This window comes from Apteryx mantelli, chromosome 1 (assembly GCF_036417845.1).
Source record: "Apteryx mantelli isolate bAptMan1 chromosome 1, bAptMan1.hap1, whole genome shotgun sequence".
Lineage (NCBI taxonomy): Eukaryota > Metazoa > Chordata > Aves > Apterygiformes > Apterygidae > Apteryx > Apteryx mantelli.
Window position 1 is genome coordinate 101,297,397 of NC_089978.1, and position 26,136 is coordinate 101,323,532.

Genomic DNA, 26,136 nt, shown 5'->3' on the forward strand with positions numbered 1-26,136 from the left:
TTTAAAAGAGGTAATACAGCCTGGTAGGAGTGGTAGTGATGGTTGTCAGAATCCTAAGCTCAGATCTTTTCATACCTTGCTACCATTTAAAGGATTAGCACCAAGAGCAGGGACCAGCCACCCATTTGTTGGTTGCTGAAAGCAGCAAATGAACAAGATCATCAAGGCAACAGGCCAACCCAAGGCCATATACTGGCACCCATGGCATCTCGAGGAAAGCATCTCCTGGGATGCACAGAGCTATGAGCTCTCCAAGGACTCAGAGCCACTGCCCTCCAGGGAGACGTGTATGGCAGCTCGTAGATTCTTTTGAATCCTCATTCAAGTGGGAAAGAGAAATACAGCCTGCCACCACCTTTGAAAGACTGCCAGCCCTGGGGCAGAAGGTCTGACTCCTGACTCCTCCCTTTGCCCTTTCACAGTAGGTCTAAAATGAGCAGTCACAGCACTGGTATTTGCAATGGAGAGCCCCATGGTGCAGGGACCAAGCAAGTGGAGCTGTGACCACAGCAGCAGTGTCCAACTGTAAAGTTATCAGGACTCAGGGGATCAATAGCACAAAGAGGTTGATCCAAGGTCACAGCAGCCCCTGGGCTTTTAGTGATGAGAAGTTAATGAGATGAGGCAGAGCTAAGATGGATCTGGTTGACTTGTCTAATAAAAGCATCTCAATATTTTTTTCCCCTGGATTTTGGCATTCTTTTCCCAAAACAAAAACAAACAATGTTTTTCTGGAACATGATCTGAGAAAAGGCACTTAGTATAGCCTTCATCTGAGAGAGTGATCATGCCACAGTAGAAAATAACCAATATAAATAACATCTTTGTGACGTGAGTTCTGCTATAAGATCTTATGCCGAATGGCACTGAAAGCTCCCAGAAACTAGTTCTCTGAACTAAAAAGGAATACCCTATTGTAATATTACTCTGAGCCATCAAGAATCCATATTCATCTAAATAAATATCTGTACTAATCTATCTTAAATAAACAGTGATTTCTAGAATAATGCAAAGGATTTATTACAAACCTGTACCTCCCAAAGAGTAGAGAGCAGGAAGAGAAAAGGGTGTAAGAAAACTTAATTCTCCATGGCAAAAGGACAGAAACTTTGTTTAGACTTGTTAGACAGACTATGGCAGTGCATAGTGTTAGCAAAGCCCATCTTTACAACAAAACAGGTAATTTTTCCATTAGCTGAAGTGATTTGATGCAGACATGTTAGTGTGGACCTGATGTGGTTTCTTTTTGTCCTGACTCCACAAATAGCATTTTGTTTAATTTCCTTTTTATTGACAAGCTTCACTTTCAAATGAGGTTAATATTAACATGTTCTTTCTCTAACTGGTTATATTTAAATACCTTGCACTTAGGGGGGAGGGGAAGGCTGAGTGACTGACTGTCTTTTGCCGTTACAATGGCAATTGCTCCCTTCTTCACATCTCAATTTTTTCCCAACAGCAATTCAGAAAGTCTGTATTAAATTTGCATAGTGTCCTCCTGAAGTCCTATGAGGTGAGATAATCAAAATATACAGGCATCAATGTGTGTAAGTAGGCAGGACAAAGTATACAGGTAGAGATAGTACTTTTTATTGGATCAACCGGTATGGCTGGAAAAATAAAACAAGCTTTCAGGCATGCAAGCCCCTCTTCAGGTCTGAAATAGAAGCAGCAATTTTCAAAGCTAAATACAAGCTGAGAGCCAATGCTCAGAGGTTAATTAAATATGTATCAATTAGTCCTTCATTGAAAGAAAAGGTATTTGGTAGCTGTGGAGAAGGGATGATAAAGAGGGAGGAGAGTGAGAGAGAGAGAGTTAAAGAGTGAGAGAGAGAGAGTTAAAGTTAAACTGAGCTACTTATCACCTAGGGGGAAAAAAGAGGCAGATAGTTTATAGCTTGGGGAACAAGAGTAGTTCGTGGTGAGTAGGAGGAGAGTCTAATCATAAAAGTCACATCTAGTGAGTGCGTGCTTCTTCATATCAATTGGCTTTATGACTTTCAGTTCTCAGCCTCATCTTTAGAAGGTGTTTTTGGAGGTTATTCTGAAAAGGAGGACTAAGATGCCAAAGGTATTTTGTGAGATGTGTTCCCCGTTTGGCAGCTGGGGGAATTTCCATTACAGCTTGCCCATAGGAGATCATTTTGGGGCAAAATAGTTGCTTAGTTTCACTTACACAGTTACCATGAGGGCACTGGGTAAATTTAATTGTATTTCTGGGAATGCAGGTGTAGGATCTAGAGAAATACAGGGAGGGAGGGTTGGGCCCCATTTTAAACTGTCAAGATCTATTCCTGTGGGTAGGGAGGGAAGTGGAATAAGATGAGTTATGAGCAACACTTCAAGAGGGCCATACTCTGGTTTTAGAGGAGTTTCTGTTGACGAAGCTTGTAAGAAGCAGTGTCCTTCCTGCCTCATACAAGATCCTTTTGAGAAAAGAGCGAGTGAGGCTGGTCAGCTAGTGACCAAAGACTCCCCATCTCTGGCACTGGGAGGCACAAATACTTGGTTGAGAATGGTATATTTTGGGTTAGCAACACTACATACTATATATTCTACCAAATAAATATTTGAAAATAGAGGTTCAGTTCAAGCAGATCAGTAAGAAACCAAATGTTTAGTCAATGCTGTGAGTACCCTTTGCTAACAGTGCATCTGTTGATTATGCTCAGCCCACAGAGACCTGAGGTGCTTTTTTATTGTAAAAAGAAACTTCTACATGAGTCCAGTGTTATTTTTAAGTGGCTTTGTCTTCAAGTAGCCTGAAATTTCTGTGAAATATAAAACTAATGGGACAAATTCAGGAAACTTTACTGTAGAATGAAATACTGGATATTTGTGATTTTTTTTCCACACGTACATGTATGGAATTCAAATTAGAGCATTTTGTAAAGAAACCTGGAAGGGTTTTATATTATCAAACTTTTCACAGTCTGTAAGCAGTAAAAGAACTAAATACTTCTAGTTGACTAAAATGTCTCTCAAGTCTTATTTATAAATCAGCATGCATGGGTACAAAAGATTGGTGTCTCCATAAAGTGCTTGAAATTCAATATTTTTTACTCTACTGTGTCTTCTGAAAGTGCCTGCATATTTTATATTCCCCGAGTGCTAAAAATTGTCTCTGTATTTTATGTATTGTTGTTTGTAGAGCTCTATTTGCAAACATAGCTAACTGTTAGTACTGGAGATGATATACAGACTGTATAACATGCCTGAAGAAAATAAATCTAGAAGCATAGGAATGCTCCCAACTATAAATTTCAAGGACTCTGTAAGCATTTCTTAACTTCATGCTAATTCTGTTAAGAATATACCATAGCTGTGTGGGATGCCTTCTTGTAGCTGGCAGGAAGGAAAATAGCTCCAGACTCTGGTTAACATGCACGTTTCCATGGTTGTGGTACCTCTTTGTGCAAAAAGCCTTCATTCATTCTAGTCAGTGGGATGTGCAATCAGTGGAGTATAATTCATATTGCTGCCGTGTGCTATCTACTGGCAAATGGTCCCCAAGGCAAGCATGGCACTCTGGAGCACCTCCAGCTCCCAGGCAAGGTGCAGAGCCGGAGGGTGACCTGGCTGCACGTGGCTGCTGGCCCGCTGCGGCAACCTGGATCTCACGTCAGCTCATTCATTCCACAGCAGTGCCAGGAGGTGCTTTTGCCTGATCACAGCCTAAAAAACAATTTGAGAAGCACTGCTGCTGCACTCAGAGGAGCCCCAAGCACCAGGTAGCATGGCGTGTAACTCTAAAAGAGGCCTCCCCAGAACAGGAGGCACCATATCATTGATAACAATGTCCCTCTTTTGATTTAGAGCATCTAGCCTCTTGCCCTCATCTTCAAAACAGTATTTTTTGATTAATGAGGAAGATTATAGCTTGACTGGAGAAAATGTTTTCTCTAGTTCTAGGTTCACTAGTATGATACAAATAATATCAAAATTAAGCTTGAAATCAAGGGCTTTGAGATTTACAACATGGAATAGTTTGATCTCTTTTCAAAGTATTTTCTACTGGGAAACAACTACCTTGATGCAATCTTCATTTCTGTAACACAGGGTTATTTTTCTGACAGAAGGAGGCTTGCTAACTTTGCATGTGTGCAGAAAGCCAAAGGTTCACGTTTTTTATACCTGAGATACAGACTAGTGTGGGCATTCCTCTAATAAAGTGGATTTTTGTTTGTTTTTAGGTTACAAATTTACACTGAGTTGTACTACTAACTAGCAGATGTTGGCAATATCAATACTTACACCAGAATAAGGCTGATCTTTCTCTCAGTGCATGGTTATTTTAAAGAAAGAACACAGGTATTCCACAGTATAAATTATTTGTATTTTCTCTGTATAACATTACTGTTATTTACATACCATATTGTTCAAGAGAATGCATTTCAAAACTCTGCTTTAACCAAACAAGACAGAAAGAGTGGAGACCGCCAGAATTTGAAACAACAATTGCACAGGATGTGAACTGGTTTCAGCGCTTGTCTTGCCAGTTGATAGACTGACAAAAAAAATGTGACCAACAGTGCAAAATCTGTCACTATTTAATGAGATCCCAAATGCTGAACATACAAAACAACTTTTTCCTGAGATCAGGGTTTGGATTTCTTATTTTCATTGCACAGAATGTCACTGAAGAAATAATTGTTTCTACTTCTTTCATCATTCAAAAAGCACATGCATGGGTTCATATGAAAGATTAATGTGCAAAACACTGGATAATTCAGAATGTTTTGAGTGGCTGGAAAGGAGAGTATACTGGAAAACAGCCTTCTTTGTGAAGGAAGTTTGCCTTTGTGTAAAAAATTAATAAGCTGAAATTTTTATGTGAAGTATAAAATTTCAGCCAAGACATTTCTGCTAGAAATCATTATTTTTAGTTTGGGAAGGCACATATAGGGTTCCATGTGCCAGATCTGCTCTACTGGCTAGGTTACCTAGCCAGGCTGTATTTCCCACAGTCACTGTCCACTCCATTCTTGACAAAACAACAGGGTGCAGCATGATATCACCAGCCACCATTCTCTGCGACACACATCACTTGGCTAACAAACTCAGCCTACAGATAAAACAGAGGCATAAAGCATTCAAGCAACAACTCTTACAAGTCAGGAGTTTCAAATCCACATTTTTCAACTTAAGATTTTTGCCTTTCAATCAGAACAGGGCTTTTTGGTGTATGGGTGATTGCTTTTTACTTAACACTGGAACATTGTTTTAAAAAAATACTTTAACAAAAGAATGTATTGAAATGAAAAAAACTTATTTCTGATCCACAGATTGTTTTGTTAGAAATTTTGAAAGAACCCTGATGAAAATTTCCCTTGATTTTATTACAGAACAGAAATTGAAAAGTGTTCTTGTGAGCTTAAGATGATCAGTTGTACATAAAGTAAATTTTAAAAATGCAGTAGGTACTGTATTAACCAGTATTATTATTAACCAGCTTTTCCGAACTAATAAATCTCTAACAGTGACAGTCCTTGACCTTGCTGTGGATGACCAAAGATGTCTGCCCAATAAGGAGTTTTGCTGGCTTCCCTGAGACCCAAAGCATGGATTCCTGTTCTTCTAGAGTCTCATGGAATTCATTGCCTCTGAATTTAAGGTTGTCATTCATGTCCATTATTTTGCTGAGATATTGTATGCTACATGGTGAAGGTTGCAATTGTATTCCATTATCAAAAAAATAAACAAAAAATAACCTGTAGCTTAAACTGACAGAAGAGGTGATGACCTTTCTTTGTTGTAGGAAGTCATCCAAACGTGTAACATGCAGCTGACAGAGGACTTTCCTGGAAAAGTACATCCTAAACATGTGTCACGTTTCTAATTTTCTTTGGGCTGATCGGACCATCAGTATGTCTTTGAGGTCGCACCTGGGGGAGAATAGAAGCAGTTACAGAACTAAAAAAAATCCTAGGAAAGTAGGGCTGCAAGGGATCTCAGGAGGTTACCTGCCAACCCCTCACCTCAAAGCATTATACTAAAATTAAATCTATCATTAGCAACCCACTCAAAATCCAAATACAAAGAGGAACAGCAAAAAAAAAAGAAAAAGAAAACACTTATATAAGCTTCACGTGCAACATGCCGATGGCAATTCTGGGAATTCATTAATTGGTTATATGCTGTCTGAGAAATGCTTGGGTACTCCGCAGTCTGTATTCTTTAAAGCAAAAGACAATGTTGGACATTCCTCCTCTGTTTTTCTTAACAAAACTACCTGATAAGCTATAATAAAAACTAAACAACTGATGTTGCCTTCTGAATATATTAAGAACATCAACAATAAGTATGCCAATATTTCATGTATCTCAAAGACAGTTTTCAACATCTCAGTGTTTATTTAAAGCAGGCTTTTTTTTTAAGTTCCGATAATTAGCCTGGTCCTACTTGAACCCACAGCAAAGAGGGTTTTCAAACTGACCTCAGTGAGATCAGATTAGGGGAAATATCCAGCAGATTTGAAAACCTTATTCTCATTTGCATTCAGTGCAATGGATTTCCAGTCCTAATTACTTATGCACTTTTACAAAGTATAACTGCAGAGGAAAGAACAAAGAAAAATTCATTCTCAGATGCATCCAAGAAACATATGCTTTGGATATTTAAACCTGATAGCGGGACCTCATGTAGGTAATTACAAAGTAGCTCCAAGAAAATGAAAATTACCTCCAAAGCTATAATCCTGTGTCTTCACATAGCTTCCTAAATGAAACACTATTGTCAAACAGCTTGCTGTGGCTGGCCCAAATGCTGATTTTTGTCTTCCTCCAAGTACAGGCTATCTGCTGGCTGCTGTGTTCCTCACAACTTCCCCACCTTGTCCCAAGCCCTTTGATATTAATGGAAATCTCACCATCCTTCCCAGTGGAAATTTTTATCAAGCCCAAGCTAAGATTTGGTTCCCAGCTATTGACCAAACTTCCTGTATTTTGTTTCTCAAGCATTAATCATGTACAGTCTGTATTGCTTTGGTATTCTTCCAGTTTTTAACATCTTAAATAATGCATCTGGTACATATACATTATTGAATAAGCCATAGAGGAAAATGTTAGATAACACATGTGGACAATACTTCTCCAGTATTTAGTGGGTCCCAGCACCTCAAGGAAAACCATGAGATAAATATAACTATCCTAGTAACATTTCATAAGACAGATGCTTTCTGTTTTAAACACAACTCTTTTTTTTTTTCTTTTCCCTGTTTTGTTGCTAAAACATCCTGCTGTTTTCTAAATTTACCCTTATTTATCATTTCTTTCGGCAGAGAGGAGTGGTGCTCTGGGAATTAACAAGATTGCCTGTCTCTGCTTGAGACCTTTTCCAAGATCTCTCCGCTGCTCTCTGCTGCTTTTAATTTCTTGCAGTTCAGCAATAGCCCAAAGACCTTGCTGGTGCTCAACAGAGTTATCACTCCTTCATTTCCAGAGCACATGAGAAGTTTCCCAGGAGATTAATATCTGATGAGATTTGCTCCATTAATGCGGAACAGTTGTTTTTATTTCCTGATCCTTCAATTATAGGTCTGTTAAGGCAAGCTTTCTCACTAGGGCAGAGGTTTTGAGATACTTGCAACTTCTGCTACCTTCAGAAAATAACAGATTTACCAAAAAAAAAGGAAAAAAGTTGGAAAAAGCTGAAGGCAAGTGTTATGTTTGTAGAAAGCATGTGTTCCCACATACTCTGGACTGTCCTTTGAGTATAAACCACACTGAACTGGTTAGCATACTGAGTAGCCAGAAAGTTTCAGAAGGAGTTCAAGAGCACCTCATTGAACACTCCCTCTGAAATTTCCTGACATATGTAAATACTTGAATCCCATGTTTACCAAAATATTGGCGTAGGAATATTTCCAAGAATTTGTTGCACAAAAATATTGTATTGCACCCAGATTTACTGAAGGAAAAGACGCTCAATAGAAAGTGCATCAAATAATGCTGTCATAAGAAGCAGTGTTTATGACTGTTAGTAGTCAATACTTGGTTTGGGTTTGCATATGATTTTGAGTAAGGGTTGCTGGCAGACTCTCACACCAGCTGGGTCTAGATTGCACCACTCTTCCCTACCTGACAGTACTGGGGTGGCTGTAATCCAAGCAAGCTTGTTTTGCCTTAAAAATCTCATCTGCAAGAAGAAGCCATCATAGCCCCTGCCCTGTGATGCCCTTTCTCCTCACCACCAAAGGAGGAACTGAGCAGCACTTGCTCCTGTTACAGGCCTGAGGCGCAGATTGTGCCCATAATTGACCAGGTTCACCTTGGCCCTGCATCTTTTACGGTTATTTGCTTTAGCACAAATGTCCTGGGTTAGTCGTATTTTATTCTCACTGTGCTCTGATATCAGTTAATGAATAATTTCATGAATTTCAATCAATTCATGCTGTGTATTGGCCCATTTTCTGTGGAGCTTTCTCTGAAGTAGCATAGCCTCACTGAGGTTACAGTTGGCTTAGTGACCTGGAATTCATTTTATCTTGCTACCGAAGATGCCAAATTCAAGGCAGTTACAAATACAAAATGCAGAGGAGCAGAATCACAACAGCCATTTCATATTTAAACCTTGATATGCTACTACTGCCAGAGCCTCTGCTTGGTTTTGATTTCAAAGTTGCTTCTTCTTCAGATTAATTCAGTGCCCTACTAGTCCTGTCAGTCCTAGTCTGAAAAAGTGGTTTCATTATTCACTACATCTTACATGTTGAAGGCAAAGACAGCTCTAATGGTTCGTGCAGAGCCCAACACTACAGAAGCAAGTTTCTAAGATGATCACCTCAGTCAGGAAGAAATACCATCAGCATCTCTTTACATAGTTTTAAGTCTCTTTGTGTGCTCAGCTAACCATAGATATTTAAGTTACATATTTCAAAAGCTTTCTGTTGACTTACATCTGCCCTGGATGATGTTTTAAATGGATTAGTATAAAGGGATTATTATGCTGGCCAAAGCTTTGCATGGTTTGTTGGGTTTGCTTGGGGAAAGATGCCCTATCTTTCCATCTCTTTCATCTCTTTAGCCCCACAAAAAGAGAACTAGCAATACACAGACAAATCAGAAGGTAAAATAATATGTTTATCAGACAATTTCAGGGTTGAATCCTTCAGTAAAGTTTTGGATACTGATTTTCAGTCAATGAAAGAGAGAATTCTGCTATTACAAGGATGTTGTAGTCACTTTTGCATCCTATATGACATCAGTGATATGAATGATGAACACACATCTGGCATTGTGAAACAGAGTTCTGATCTTCAAATTGATTTGACAGATGGCAGCTCCTCAGACACTGATGCTACGGAAATGTGTGATAAGCTGAAGGCTTAGTCCAGGGCTAACTGTGTTAGAACAAATTGCTGAAATTAATGTAGGAGTACTTCCAAATATGTCTGCATGCATCACACATTTTGCTAACTGTTATAACAAAAAAATCATGGAAGCACAGCTGTATTCTGTTTTACAAGGTTATTTTTTCCCCTTCTCTCAATTTTTATTTCTCTCTCCAAATTCATTTCACTGACAGGAAAACACCCACCCAAAAGCTCTGGGTACCCTCAAACTCATTCAGATGCGTCATTGCTTCAAATAGCAAACCAGTTCCTGCCTATAAACTTTTCAGTATATTCAGCATATTTTCCTATCTATCAATAGATACACAAACTTGCAGTTCCTTTTCTTTACACACACAGGCATTCATGCACACACACACAGAGGTTAATCCCACCCACACAACTTCATTCCTCCCCTTTTTCCACAGACACTTGGAAAGATTATGCTTCAGTCTGTAAACTACACCTGCCTTTTCTACATTTGTATCATCAATATTTATTACTCTCTTATTCAAGATTTGCTGACCAACGACTATCATAACATGACATATTCTATAGTACATTTCATCAGTAAGTGTAAAATTATTTGCTGTCATTGGTTTATATTTCTATTTTATTGGCCTTTTAATTTGATTTTGATAGCTTAATTTTTCTTTTTAAACAATCCACAGAGTCAGTGCAGTTATATACAGTGCAATAAATGTAGCTACAATTAGTCACTCATTTTCTCCCCAGTATAAAACCACAACCACAACTAAATAATATTTCCAGTTTATAGAGTGCCATTTAGAGTAGTTAAGAAAAAAAATAGATCTGTCCCCATTAATGGAGCCATGACTCACTTCAGACTGAAGAGGAAGAGTGTGGCTGTGGTGGCAAATCCAAGCCTCATGTAGCTCTGCTAAAGTCAGCTGAATTACACCAGGGATGAATCTGGCCCACTATAAATGATCACTCCCTTTTAAGAAATGATCATCTGATTTATCATAAAGACATTTATGGCATATTAAATGGACTAATTACCAGGCTTGTGTAGGAGACTGTCCAGTCCTGCAAGATGCTTAGTACTTAGAGCTCCTTTTGTACCAGTAGGACTTAAAAAAATAATGCAGTTCCTCACAGATGGTCCTCAGGACCTGGCAGAACTGGCCCTATGGTCCTTGCTCAGGCTTAGTTGTGTGTGAGACTGACCCAAAATCTGCTAGAGTCAGGGGAAGGATCACATTCAGTGCACTTGGGTTTTGGAAGAAGCTCTGCGTAATGGGTCAGAGCATAAGAAACAGCCCCTGGATGGGACCTTAGTCCCTAACAACCGTTTGGCCTGCAGTTCAGCCCTCAGACTAGGAGCAAGGATTGCTACCCTGCCATTGCCGATGGTAACAAAATATGCAATTAAGCAGAAGCCTGTAACTCTACTCTCCATTTGACCTTTTCTTGGTTAATGTAATCAGAGTGAAGACCTTCCAGCACCCCCTGACTGATGCTCCTGGCCTCCTCTTCCACTGGCTGGTAATTTTTTCCTCAGCTCAATAATTTAGTTCGATATTCATCATTTTTTAAATGTCTTGCACATCTTTTTTTTTCCCCCTTCTTCTTGGCTGAGGCACTAATTTTCCCTAAGGTGATTTGCCAAATCTTTTGTTCATGGTAGGAATTGATTGGTGCAATTGCTGGGCAACATTTATCTTCTGTGAATGTTTTGCATTAGTTTCTGATTCAATGAGGTTCGATGGTGAATAGCTGACCTAAGTGGTTTTCCATTGTCATCTTTTACAATGAGACCCAGCAGATATCTCAGGGCTTTGTACCAGGTTGGATCAATGGGCAAGGACTTCTGAGGAAACAAAATCTTTGATACAAAAACTTCCTTAATATTTCAAATCATTTAAGATTGTACCTTTTTACATGTGGAACAGAAGGTACCAAATTTGAAGCTGATACCCTCAGAGACCCTAGAGAGATGTCCTAATACCTGCAGCCTATGCTTGCTAACCTTCTAGATGCTGAAATTTTCAATCTCTTTTTCTCCTGGAAGTGGAGTGATGTGCTGTGTGGTAGGTACATTCACCTCCGTCCAACCAAAATGCCAAGTTGGAAAATCTTCATTCACTGTGACTGCTCTGCTTTCAATCTTCTCCCCACATGCATGAACTTGTTCTGATTTTAAGCTCCCCATTAAAATGTTGCTCACTTTGGACCTGTTTTCTGACATGTTGCTGTGGTTAATCCTTCTTGCTGATCCCATATGGTGTCAAGGAAGCCAAGCACAGAAATCTTAAGTTCTTTGACCTTGCAGAGGTGGAGAGACTAGGATTTAAGTCTTCAGTCTGTCTGACTCTTTCCATCAGTAAGCCAGGCTCCTCATTCCCTCCCCAGCCTGCTGCTGAGGGAGGACCTTCACTCCTTCTGCCTCCATGTAAGCACCATGAAGAAGTTTGCTTATTTTTCCTGCTTATCCATGGAGAGAGAGGCAATTTGCTGGCGTCCACCCCTTTATGACCTCCCTGACTGTGGAAAAAAAATCTCTGGGTAACTCCTCTCCCTTTTGATTTTTTCCCCCCATTTATCATTAAAAAAATCAGAAGAATAAACAAGAAAAACCCTTGGGAATGTTTCTACCAGGCAGGGAGAACCAACTGAGAAACACAACATTCTTTGCCCAGAAAATGCAGTGGCAGGAAGGCAGGTAGTTTCTGAACAAGTCATTTGATTCAGTACTAATCAGCAAACAGTTAAATGGCTTGCCATCTGATTTCTCTTACTTGACAAGAAATATATTATCACAAAAGAGCACCACGGTGTTTATTATACAATTTATTGGCAACAATGGTGACTGAACTTTATTAAATTGCATCCAGTAACACAACTCTTTGTCAGGAAACTTCTATTATGCAGTTACTGGGGAAGGTTATGAATGTAAAAGAAAAACACTTTTTGTCTGGAAAATATTTCACTATGTTTGTATATAATCCTATAAACTTAAATCACAGACTGCAAATCCACAATCTTTTAAGGTAAACCTTTCTCAAGCAATATTAGCAGTTCCCTTACCAGCTTCTGTATATACAAAATGGGGGCACCACAACATACTAAGAAGCCCTGTTCAAACTGAGAATTAATTTCTCCTCACAAGCCATTTTTAGATTGCTAAATATTCCTCCAACATGTTGAAAAATTATAAACAATTTTTACCTGTAGATTATCTCTTGATATTTTTTAAAATCGTGCACACTGTTACTGATGCAGCTAGAATCCATCTTATCAGACTTGTACTAAACATTGTTTGGAGACACCTGGTTTAACAGAAATAGTCTTTGCTGTGTACTTCTGATGGATTTCACTGTTTCCATAGCCACCAGGCTGCAAGAGACCGCCTAGGCCATCTGTGACAGTGTGCTCCTTTCCCCCCCCCACTGATGTGCTCTCTCCCCCTCAACCTGACCTCCCTGTAAACAGCACGTATGTAGGGGCTAGTTGAGCATGCACCAACTAAGGCCCGTCTAGCATGCAAATATGACTATGAGTCAATCATCTCCCCCCATAAATAGGGGGCAGCCCAGAGCCCATTGAGCTCTCCTGCACAGCAGCGGGCTGCACTGCAGAACCTCCCCTTGAGCAGGGATGCCTCTCAAGGTTACTCCTCGAGGTTGAGAGATTCCTTACCCACAACAGATCCTCGGTAGAGATTAACAGCAGGCTGAACTTTTGTGAACTTCACAAAACTTTGCTGAGTTATATCTCTGACTAATTGCGCGCATAATCCCTTAGACATAAACCGTTGACCAAGTCTGAGACTAGGACTGGATCCAGCCACATCTAGGCTCCTCTCCGAAGGAGTTTAGAAAGCAAGGGGATCCAGTCTGAACCTCGTGACTCAATGGGAGGGTCTCCTTCGCACACACTCCTTTAGACATAAACCATTGACCAAGTCTGGGACTAGGACTGGATTCAGCCGCACCCAGGCTCCTCTCCAAAGGAGTTTAGAAAGCAAGGGGGTCCAGTCTGAACCTCGTGACTCAACGGAGGGTCTCTGTTGTGTGTGCATCTGACCCTGTCCTTCATGCAGTAAATAACTGAGTGAACCTTGCCAATCAAAACTCATTAAATCGTTCTTATTTACAACTGAACTTCAGTAAGTCGCTTACTGCAATAAACATAGTGCTGCTTGCCTCTTACGAGTGAAGTGCATCACTCCTTTCGCAACACCATCTAATATAGCATTCGACATGAAGGGCTGCACCTACATTTGTGTTTCAGCTCAAATCAGGAGCATGCTTTTGAACCCAGACTCCTGATGGTCCCCTCTCACAACACTTTGGATCTCCCTCTAGAGCCACTTGACAGTGCCCAAAGTGAATCCATTTCAGATGAAACCAAACTGCACGATGCCCTCCAGGAGCACATCCAGTGCACATCAATCGTTAATGAGCACCCAGTCTGAGGGAGAAGACTACAACTAATTGAAGCTATCGTCTCCCCTTGAAATGTGTGCAGTGCGGATGCCTCGTCCTCAACACCCACTGATTTGCTCTTCTGAGCTGATCATAAAGTGCCACACTCCATGTGAATGTAGATGTAGCCAGTGCCATATAAACATATCAAACTCTGTCTAAAACTGTTGTGCATGGTTAGGGAGTCACACCGAAACTGCCTGGTGATTTTAGGAATGTTTGAACCCTCAGCTGTTTTGTGTATGCTTTTCAGCTTTGCGTTAATACTACTTTGTTTAACAAGTAATTAGTGTCAAACATAATAACTACCAGCCATAGATACATCATTACCATTGCTATTTTTACTGTTATTATTTTGATCATTATTTTAATCATTGATTGAATACTTTCTAAATTTCATTGTGTGCCAAAAGAACTAGACACACTCTGTTATGATTTACATGCAATGTCATCACAAGACAGATCTCTGCACTGTACATGTTGAAACAGCTCTTCAAAAATAAATGAGATATCACTGTGTTGAGCTGGAGAACTCAGTGCCACATTGCTGATGCTTTCTCAAGGGAATATTGGCAAAAACCATCACAGAGATGCTAAAACTATTTTACAAATGTATGGCATAAATTAGGATCCACATTGCTGTTGTGCTAGAAGCTGTGAGTCCAATGTCACACTTCAAAATGGAGGTAGCTGAGAATAGAACAAGTCGGGGAATAAATGCTGAACTCTGCTTCTTTATGCTTTAGTCATGTGGAAAGGGGACAAAACTCTAGAGTGGGTGTTAGCTTTGTGCTTTCCCTTCCATCATTTACTGCTGAGATATCAAAGGTCTCTAAGATCGTCGGGAAGTTCCTGACGGAAGGCACTTTTATAATGTGGAAGTTCAATTTGAGAATACAATCATGAAATGATCCAGGGAAAATGCACACTTGTTTACTGTGTTTGCAGTAAATGTGCACTGGATTGCTGTGGTTGCCAAGGAACCCAAAGCCCCACCTTCAGCAGTGACTCCATCTCATACCCACATCTCCTCCAGTCTGGCAGCTGGGGAGAACAACAAAACATTGCAGAGCTCCACTGTGGCGAAGGCCCCTATGTAACAGCTGCCCAGAATTATTACAGTCCCAGAGCAAAGCAAACCTCCACATTTATAATGGGTTGTATAATACACACAGAGGTGAATTCTCAAGAGCTGAGCCAGAATTATTCTGGCTGGCAAGGCTAGAAGGTTTAAGTAATGATAACAAGAGGGCTGGGGAGGGAGGAGGTGATGTTTCAATCGTAGGAATGATAAAAAAACAATTGCCTTTATTTATGGCAAGTCTGTCCCAGCCAGGGCTATCCACCACACTTGGAGAAAGACTTAGCTGACATTTGGAGGAGGAAAGATATGAAATGGATAGTAAAGAGCAGGCACAGACTGAGGAAGAGAAGCCTGCAACTTGGGCAACTTTAGCCTAGATGAGGGGGGGAAGACATAGCAGGGAGTTGAGGGAAACAGGTCTGTGGCGAAAGCTTTATTAAATCTTTTATCCAAATATTCTTTCCCCCTTCGCCCCCACCAAAAATCAATTTAAATGTGAGACTAACACCCGGTGGTCTTATCCTTATAAACAGAAGGTCCAGGAATGCTGAAAGGATCATTCCACTTATCCAGTTAGACCTGTAATCGTCTTTTAAATGTCCACGTGCACTCCAAATCTATGTTTATAATCTGTGTATAGTACAATACACACTGAGGTTGACACACTGTGTGAAAAATGTCAAGATCTCCACATTACAGTTACCTTTGATACGGAACTGGCATATGAATCTGGATCAGGGACAGTAAACTTGGAAGTCATTGGGGGAAGAGAGACAATTCCTGTAACAAAAATATACAAGATTATTGTTATTCAGTGTCCACCACGACATGAACCACAGGCCATTCAGGAATGCAACTAAATATGATTTAATACTAGAAATGCCTTGTGAGCCCAGTTCTATCTAATGAATATGCAAGGAGCCCATCTAGGACCAGTAGAATCAATTTATCCATGTTTATTTTAGTTTTCTTTTTCTTTAACTGTGTTAAGCTTTACAAATACCCCTTGCTCTTGAAATCCTTCCACTGCACTTATTTCGTCACAATTTATTTGTTAGAGAGAAAGGGGTGTATGCCTGGATTATAGACTCTGCACAGTAATTTTATGCCATAAAGTGTTTGATTTAGTGCTTTGAAAATAATGTGGTTACACATGCAAGTGGTGGGCCAAGATTTGGTGGAGATTTACATTTGCTATAGAACAAGCCTTGTGCTTAAAGACTAGAATTTATAATGCCTTAGTCATTTATCAGTAAAATCATAATTCACTAATATATTTTTACAAATGCAGTCAGCAATGAGGAGAAAAGCACTGCAAAGGACAGTTGCTCAGCCATGTTCTCCTGTGGAAAATACAAGCTGCTTAAAAACTAGGCTTTTTCCAACCCCTGCCCCTCCAGTTACTTACATATTCTACCTTGTCACTGCTTGCAGTCATTATGCAGTTCATCACCACTGATGAATAAAATTCATAAGAGTCATTGCTGTAAATGTAAGCCCAGTTTCTTAAGGAAATGAAGAATATCTGCTTAAGCTCAATGTGGGTGTGCATCTCTACCTACTTCAGCAACATTTGAACTTGTTGAACAGTTTCAGAAAGTCTGACATATTCAAAATGTTTCATGAGAACAGGTGAGACTTTGGAAACCAGGCTTTATTGCTTCTGTTTTTCATGGAATTATTTGGATTGGAGGCAGAGGAAAGGAGAGGGAGGGAAGCTGTGTATAAAGATCTCCTTCCTCAATTATGTGTCATGTTATGGAATAACTGATGGAGACAATATTCAGTGACATTCAGCAGAACACATGGGTACGATTTTTCTCACCCATGGCTCTGTCTTCCCCCAAAATATGCAAATAGTCTCTGAGATAGGAAACCAAAGAATTGCCTGCAGTGCCTGAAACGTTATGTGGATACTGATATACCATCCTGAAATATCATTACCAAAGGGAGTACTTTTTATGATAATGTTGCACAAATGAACATGGCAACAACTTATTGCACAAAAATATGGTTATTGTTCAGTTACATGGGTAGCAAAAAACTAGTAAGAAAAAAAAAAAGATGATGGATGAGCTTGAAACTTTCACAGATTCAGCTGAAGTTTGAGAAGCAGCATAAGTCCCAGGAGTTAACCAAAGAAAAAGAACTTCTTCAAAAGTGCACATATGATGTCTCCCGTGTTTCCTGTGGACTCTTTTGCTGTTTTTCTTTTCTTTTCTTTTTTTTTTTTTTGCAGTCCAACTGCAAAATACTGCCTAAATAGCCTTTCATATGGGAATCCAGTACTCTTACCCTCTGGTCCAGGGAATTTGGAACAAAGGCATTAAAAAGAAAAAAAAAAACACTAACATTAAATTCAACTGCAAAGAGCTTTGAAGTTTTCTCAGCAGTTTTGAAAGACCATGTTGTAAAAGATCCAAAATTCTCTGAAGAGGTTCAAGCCAGGCACAAGTACACCACAACGTGCTGTGAAATCTCATAATTTAATTGCTTGACATATTGTCTATAACGCTTGTGTTGAGAAGCAGTTCAATGCTATGTGATTCCCTGACTTAGACTCACTTGGGATGTGTTCTGTGTACTTTGGTTCCTCTGGAATGTATCCATGATTTTCATTACCATTTCTTTGGCTGTTTTGCAAATGTCCACTATTTTTCTTCTTAGCCGAAACTTTTCTAGAAATAAAAGTACCTATCATTAGAACTTCATTATAGGAGAACTCTTGAGTGACAGCAGAGAAAAACAGAGAAAAAGGGATATGTCTTACTCCTGAAGAAATAGATGCAAAATATTTCTGGGCTTTCCAAGTATTTATCTGTTGCAAATTCTGTCCTGTATAAATATTATCTATTCAGTTCTGCTTAGAAAGTTTCCATCACCTGCTTTATCAGAGAGCAGGAAAATAAAATGAGAAATCTGCTAAGACTTGAAGTCTCTGGTCCAGATCATAGGTTTTGTAGGAAATGAACTTTGATCTCAGATTCTGAATTACAGGATAGTCAGCGGCCCAGTAAGGGAACACCAGTCGGGTCACCTGCAATAACCCATCATCTTTGTAAATTGAGCTCACCCAATTGCAAAACAAAGCATATTAACTCACATCACCACAGTTCACGCCCAAATGATTTATCTGTACACTCTGAAGTTAATCTTTTACTTTGGAATTTCCTTTACACATGAACATAGTCACAGTGAAGTTAATAGAACTTCCTTGGTTAAAGCTACACATCTCTGGATTTGCGGAAGTGACCTGCGTAACTAGACACTAAAAAGAGTGTATTTGTTACTCATGACTGTTATGCTACAAGAGATGTTACTATTCACCTGTTCCTACCACGAACTTCTCCCCAGTATAGGCCCAGATCCATCTTTGTCTAGGTTTTTGGGGTGGCAAGTACAAACTGATGGCAGGATTGTGGCAGTGCAGGAATTTGTAGGTGAACAGTGAAATATTTTTGGTTACCAGTATTTGTGAAAACTGCTGCATTTACTTTTTATGTTTAGCATAAAGATGCATAAAGCTTCAGATGGGCATCATTAATGCACAGGTAGATATGATGGGCCAGCTACGATAAGTGGGGTCTTTTTTGTTTTGTTTTTTTAGGAGATAAACATGTTAAATACCACTAAGAAACCTGTTAAGGTTATTGAAAGATAAGAGCAGTTGTTTAGGAATACCACCTCCGCATCTTAGATGATACTGTACAGCCTACTTTATCTGATTCTTAGATTTCAGCAAACTCAGTGTAGCAGCCAAATCCAAAGCAGTTACAAAAAAGCGCAGGAGGTACAAAAAGCTGGTTAGATAAGTTAAAGGTAAACGTGGCGGGGAGTAAAACAATACATCTTTGGTCTCACTTTTTCTTTCTCCTAGTACACGGTGGCATCTGAAATCCAGAGAATCTTCATTCTTTTTACTTCAGATATGTTCCCTCCACCCTCCGTCCCCCCCCAAAAAAGCACTACACCTACAAGACCTGGAAGTAACTGTAACTAGTTTCTGTGATTTCAGCAGCATTATTTACACATGCTGAAACTTTGCAGAATGGTCAACACTGAGTTCCTGAATCCAAGCTAAACCCTAGAGCCTGGACTCATCCCAGTGCTTAAGCATTTGCTTAACATTAAGAGTGCAAGTAACCTTTCTGAAGGCAGTAGGACAACCCATGTTTAAAGTTAACGGGCAAATAAGAGCTTTACTGATTCCAGATCTAAAAAACACACATTATGTCATGAAGATATAATTTTATTTACCCCAGACCAGATTCAAAGAATATGGAGAAAGTAATGTTAGGGCCTGTTCTGGACCTGTTGGTGCTGCCTGACAGGAAACACTGTGCAGACCTTCTGAAGGCAGCAACAGTGCGCAGGACCCCCAGGAAGGACATGGACTTGACCATACCAGTCCCTGCTGCTGGGCAGATGCTTCTCCACACGTTCAGTTGGTTCTGCCATAGCAGGACTGATCCTTGCAGCAGGCTTTTGGCAGAAACAAGTTAGAATACAAGTGAAAATGCTTTGTAGTGCTTCATTTATACCAAAACCAATAGGCAAGTGGTACTTGCTTTTGGCCTCCAGTTCCCAGCTGACTTAGTTCTGCCTATTTATATAGCTGCACTTGGTAACCTGATCGATTAAACCTCACAAAATAAGAAATCACCTAGAAGTTTACTGGTATGGCACAGTATAATTAACATCATTTCCTCAGGAGAAAATAGGGCTTCTTTAATTTCCTTATTTTCCTTTGTATCAATAAAGTACAGTATAAATGGAAATCTGTCAACAGGCCTTTACAAAAGTTCCCCGAGAGGCCATTAATGAAGCTAGGTATTACTGAAGTGAGAGGCAAAGTGTTGCATGGGATTGCAAACCCGTTAGATTAAGAAGTTAAACACCCCATAAGCTGTGTATGAATTTACAATGCTCCCTAAAAACTTAGAAAAAATAGCATCACATAATGAATAGGATCTTAATACTGATGACTGTGGAGTGGTGTTTTTTCACATGTCCCTGCCTGCAATAATGTACAGACAGCTTCGTTTGCAAGCGAGGCTGGTACTCACTTGAAGTTTTGATACTCATCACCGGGGTGGCTTTTTTTGTTGCATTTTCTTTTTTGTTTGTTTTTTTTACCGTGGGACACTAATGAATTTCCAAGAGCCGGGCACGGCGGAGCTGCTCGCCAGCCCCTCCCGGGGCCAGCTGGTGCCGGCGCGGCCCCGCGGCAGCCCGGGGCGAGCCGCTGGCTCACAGTGACCCCCTGTGGGCACTGCTGCAAACACCCGGCGCCCGAAAACCTCCCGCAAAGAGCCGGGTTTTAAGGATTTGCTTTGCCCATCGGCTTCAGAGAGGAGGGGGGAGTGCTTGCCCGCTTGTAGTGCTTGTAGAATCAGGGGTGTCGTCGTTACGCGATTTGGGTTTTTTTCACCCAGGTTATTGTGGGAACAGAAGTCGCAATCCGCTGCGGACGGTGGCCCTTGCTCTTCGCCCCTCGGGCCTGTCCCCATCCCTGCACACAGGCAGCCCTCTCCCAGGCTGTGCATGCCAAAATGTGCCAGGTCGCACAGCAGGGCTGACCCAAAGGTCAGCAAATATGAGGCGATGGAAGCTGGCACATCCCTTTCACCATCCTGCGGCAGCCTGAAAGAATCTAGTTAAAAGAAAAAAAAATCCCACCTTATTCAGCTTACCTTATCTCATTTTGATATGTGGAGCCTGAAAGAAAAAATGGATCTGTTTAAAATGCAGGAAAATTAAATATGCCCTACTAGAGAGCTCCTCTTAGAGCATGCATTGTGGTCCAGTTACCACAGGATCATCTCTCCTCCTTGTTTACAAAATTGTACAATATCCCTTTAGAATAGTTTACACAAAAATTGGAAATTAGGAAAGTATCTGACAAATACAGTATTGAAGGTATGCTTCAACAAAGAACCTCAGCACGGGAACTAAATGTCACTGAAAGTTAATGTTCCTCTGAAAAATACTACCCCCGTGTAGTTAATATGCATGGCAAACCTAGTGGGCCACTGATTACTTTGAAAGCAAGTTATATGAAAAACAACAAGGTGAAAGTAAGAAGCATCTTCAGGTCACTGGTCAAGAGCATGATCTATCTGCTCAAATTGTCACTTACAGGTCTTTGAACCACACCAGAACTTAGTAGTAGCTTTACGTCTAATTTAAGATTTTTTCTTTTTTTTTAATGCACAGAGCAGCTGTCAAGATCCACTTACCTTTCTTCTTTTGGCAGAAGCAGCGTATGACAACCCCAATGATAAAGATCAGAAGAATAAAACCAACAAGTGACAATACGACTGCAAGTACAATAACCCATGTGCTTGTGCCATCTTCACTGTAATCACTTTCTGTTAAATTAAATGGAGAAACATTGTACTGTCAGAGCCTGGAAACATCCTTTTTCACAATATTTACCTTTTCTGTGAGAAGCTTTTAACTGCTTGTTATTATTTAACAAGGAGGCTGTGTTTTTCCAAATGACAGGATTCTGTATATATGGATGGTGCCCAAAAATTTAAAATTTTTCCAAATGCTAATTACTTATTGCAGTTGTAACTTTCCCCATAGTTACTTCTCTTTCTGAAAAATACAGAGGTGTAATCTTCCTACCTAAACTTTATTTTGTAGATATTCTGAGTCTCCCAGCATCGTTTAGAGACCTTTGGGGTTGGCGAGAGGGGTTAAGATTCAATTTAGATGTCTATATTGTATTACTGTACTGTACTATTTCTGTACTATATTAAGCATCTTGCCTAGTTGTTCTAGAGAAAATAGGTGTTTTGAATTATAATGCATTTGCCCAAATGTGTATGTCTCCCCTTGGATAAGACGAACAGCTCTCAAGAAGTGTCCATTTCTCCCCACTGGCTACAATGATAGCCTTAGGTGACTAGGGCAGATGGAGATCTCTATCCAGTAGATATGATCTTCTGATGAATCCCATACTGGGATTTCTCACTGATTTCAGCAGGTGTTTGATTTTGGAATATACTTTGTAGGTCATCTGTTATCCACTGTAAAGAGCAGTGAAGAACAAAAACTGTAGGGTAACACAGTTTGGGGTGTTGCAGCTACTAAGCTCTCTTCACTCCTGGTGTTTTCACAACATTAAAATATTCCTTTGTCTTTGCTGTAATCTACAGTATTAAATGAGGTGATTTCAAAATAATTCAATGTCTTGCTGAAACTGGTTGCTATGAATAAATGGTTTTGCTGACAGAGCTGCCAGATGCAGGGAATTTAAAAAAATACCCTATATTCCTTACGCAGCTGGACGCATAAAGAAAATGTCAATTTTGATTGTCATATCACCCTGCCCATTGGTTTTGACCAAATATTTCAGGAGCACTTCTAACTTGGCTACCCTTTGAAAAGCCGCCCAAAAATCACTTTGGCAGTTGCTTAGAAACAAACTTCCAATCTGAACTACAGGTGTGAGACACATACAAACTTGACAATTCCCATTCTGTCATGCTGGGTTTATGCATGTCACGTCCTTGCTAGAGGTCTCAATTAAAAACTGCAAGGCAACATTTACCTGACAGCCTCTGGGAAAGGTACAGCAGCAACACAGATGATTAGTAGCTGCACAGTGTCACAGCTATTCCCCTGATGTGTGACCCAGAGTATCTGCTGCTCTGCTAACGACAGGGGATAGAGAAGAAAATCTGTTCTATCTACAAATTTGCACAGTTTTATATGCTTGGGGTTTGGAGGCTTTGGACTGCAGAGCCTCTGGCAAGCTAGGACCTGTGTTAGGATTCTGAATTCTCCAAAGCTCAGGTCTTTATGATTAAGCAATTCGTTCCAGTCTTTTTCTAATCCTAACACACAATCAGCAGGTTTTAAATTTCTTGTGACAATTAGGGAAAACAAGCACTCAGTAACCTGCAGACTAGTAGTTAATTCTGTAGGCTATAATCAATTGTGATTACAATTGTTTATAAACTTGTTCATAAGATTTTCATCCAGAAGTACTGCAACAAGTACCTATAGTTTATTATATGTTGTTCTGTAAAGCATAGGAATTTCAAGATAGTTAAAATATGAAAAACACAGCTCTCTTAGCTATAGGGGGTAGTTTAGCCCCAGCATGAAAGAAGAAGCCAAATGCTCCTTCTGCACTGGACCACACCTCCAGGCTGGCTGCCAGACCAAGGTATTTTGCTCCCCATCAGGCTCAGGTTACCTACCAAAAGAGACTCTACAGAGCAGAAGCAAGAGGGACAGGATACAACACAAATACCCCCAGGCTGTTCTGCACTGTAATTTTTATCCAATTTTGGGATATCCAGAAAGAAACTGGGGATGTGACCAGCAGGTATGAACGCATTGGCCACCAGCTCAACATGTAAGTTAGGGCACAAGAGAGGGACTCTGAGAGATGAAGGAATTAAACCCCTTTTAGCTCCACTTGTAAATCCACACTGAGTTACATCAGGTGCTAAATGTGGATGAAGCCACTTTCTCATACTATATGGCCCATTCTCTGCTGCTATCCTAACATTTAGCTTCTCCCAAAGCTGCTTAAGAATTTACTAGAGCAAAGAATCTCTAGAAAATGGAATTTTCTCTGAGACATGCTGGTGACCAAGGAGAATGAGACTGAAACAAAGCTGCACCCCACTTCTTGGACACTTTGGAGCTTTGTGGCTAAGATAAAAGCAAAGGAAGATCAGGCTTCTGGCTGATTCTCTAGTCTTCAGCTCCTGCAGTGCAAAGGACACATGAAGTCAACACTGAAGCCACAAAAAGCTTAAGCTCAACTAAGGGACTCTGCCAAGGACCTCATGTCCCAGTAACAGCTCTGTGACTGCTTCTGCTGTGATAACTCGATAGGAGTTCCCAAATTTGGGGCTCAGCCAAACTGAATTGTGAATGAGGAACCTCTGGAGAGAGGAGTGACCAACACAAAAATGCATCACGTTGCTAACTGTAAGAAGAGGCCTGAGATTAAGACTGATCTAGATGTGCAGGAAGGCAGGACATTCACCTGCCAGGTGATGTTGGTTTATCAGTTAGTGACTGTGGAAGAAGGCTTATAAGTTTTTTGGTTACAATGCTTTTGGCTAGACAAGGACTGCTCGTGAGGAATGTGGAGAAGTGAACTAGATGATTTCTCAAGCTTTTAAGTGAGGGCTGAAATCGATATTACTATAGTTTTGGGAAAGATTCCTTTGATGTTTGAAGCTAGCCTTCTTCATTCCTGACAACATCCAGCTAAGGGTGAGTCTGTATATGAAAAGTCAGAGAAGTTCTGAGATTTAAAGTATGATATATGTTAGGTACCTTCCTCTGTTGCAAATGTCACATCTTTATTTCATTCTCATAGTTTAGAGATTTCCTTTTCTCCTATCCTGACAAATTTTGAGTGTCTGCTGCTGCACAATGATTTTTCCAAAGAGAAATGAATGATGGACCTATACAATCACTAATTATACACTAATTGTGCTTCATGACATCTGTTTTTCTCCTCCTCTAATTTACAGTGAGTAGCTATGGAAACTGAGGGTGGATACCTCTGTAGTTCACAAACGAGTAGGCAGGGGAATTTATTAATTTCCTCAGGATAGCTCTATTTTGCTTAGTCAGTAATTAGGAGCATCTGACTACAAAAAAGTCATATTAAAAATGATGAAATGACCTTTTTCAATTGCATTACAAAGCATGTACTTCTGAAAGGACTTGCTAATAATGACTAATATGTAAAATAAAAGGTTACTCAACCTCTTCAGTTGTTTATATGTAGAAACTTCTATACCATACTGATCATCAATCTACTATAAGAATGTCTTCATACATGGTGTATTCACCCATTACAGAACAAGAATCAGTTCATCAAGAAAAGCTGTCAGCATGATTATTGAAGTTCTCAACGCTCAGCACTTCAAAAAAAGGAGTGTAGATTTAAGGTCCTACTCTGCACAGAAGATACCTGGGGAGCCACTGTAAAAACCTCCATATAAATGCATTTTCCATACCACAGCGTATGGCTGATAAGAAGGATGCCATTATAAGATAGGCTGTGCCACCATAGCTGGCAGTGCACCCATAACCAGCAACCTCAGCTCCTGGGACAGGCTCCCGACCATATGATTAGTGGTGCAAGCTCAGCTTGCCCTGAGACTCTTCTACCTTATGACTGAGACTCTTGGCCAGTCCCACCAGAGAAAAGCTGTGAAGGACAAGGTGGTATCATCTCCTCATCTGCATTAAACACTGCTAACCCACAGGGAAAAATTTTCTCTTACTTATTCTTATTGTATTATGGTTTCAAAAAGAAAAGCATTTTTCATAGGATTCTGTTAGATTATGAGGTAGATCTTTATTCATAGTCCCACTTGCTTTGTTTCACACTGACAACATAAAGCAGATAAAAGTCATGCTTTGCCTGATGAGTGTCCTAATACTGTGAATGTGTTAATCTGTGGAATTTTTTGTAGGATGTCAAAGATTAGCCAAATCTTGTGTAGGAGGCCAAAGATTAGCAGCGTTACAAAAAATTGCTGACAGCATTAGCAAAACTATTTAAGGTTATCAAGGGTCTTGGTAATAGTTCTTGAAAGATTTATTTGACATTTATGCTTGGATTAAAGCCACCTCAAATTTCCTTAAATATAAGGAAACAAAAGGCAACCTAATACGCTGTCCAAAGAATTTCATATATGTTATTGCATATATCCATATTCTTCTAGGATGTGAAAGAGACTGTATCAGGAAGAAGAGAGCAGGCCAAATGGCTCTTGGATCTACATAAACCTTGGGATACAGCATATGACTAGAATACTACCCAGCCCCACTTGGGTGTCAAGCTCGGTGCAGCTTGGGGTTGTTACCAGCAAATTACAACAGCTCCATCACATCTGCTCAGTGCTCATAGGGAGAACTTTCTGCTTGCATTTGGAGAGCTAATGCAGAATCTCTTTTGGGTTATGTGTAGAAACTAGGCGTGAAATCCAAGGTTTTTTGAAGTCAGTGGTAAAGCTGGTATTGAATATAACAGAGCACAGTTTCACCTGAGGGTTTGGCCTTGAGCAACTGAGGTCTAAAACTTTATTTTCGTATGTGGGACATGCCATAATCATGATTTAGATGTTTCACATCTAAATTCATTAGATGATTTCTTGTACAAGGAACCGAGGCCAGTACTGTTAGCAATGAATCCATAGTAGGAATCAGTGGCAGATCTTTTGCTTCATTCATTCATTTTGTTCAGATTGGTCCTAGGTAGGACTTTCTGGTTCATA

General features: G+C 40.1%; 1 protein-coding gene across 4 annotated transcripts in view; it reads right to left on the bottom strand.

Moving 5' to 3' along the window:
• The window catches only part of IGSF5 (immunoglobulin superfamily member 5), a 49,395-nt gene that overhangs the window by 9,362 nt on the left and 13,897 nt on the right, over positions 1-26,136 (bottom strand). Inside the window, exons 5-9 of one of the 4 annotated variants that reach the window (XM_013955377.2) lie at positions 21,106-21,237; positions 20,560-20,584; positions 17,432-17,544; positions 15,570-15,646; positions 4,535-5,885 (exon numbers count right to left, since the gene is read on the bottom strand). In XM_013955377.2, coding sequence (XP_013810831.2) covers positions 5,817-5,885; positions 15,570-15,646; positions 17,432-17,544; positions 20,560-20,584; positions 21,106-21,237 — 416 coding nt within the window. In that variant the 3' untranslated portion in view covers positions 4,535-5,816. Of the gene's footprint in view, positions 1-4,534; positions 5,886-9,112; positions 9,341-15,569; positions 15,647-17,431; positions 17,545-20,559; positions 20,585-21,105; positions 21,238-26,136 lie in introns of those variants that run through there. The other 3 variants (XM_013955379.2, XM_013955378.2, XM_013955380.2) reach the window with 3 other exon arrangements.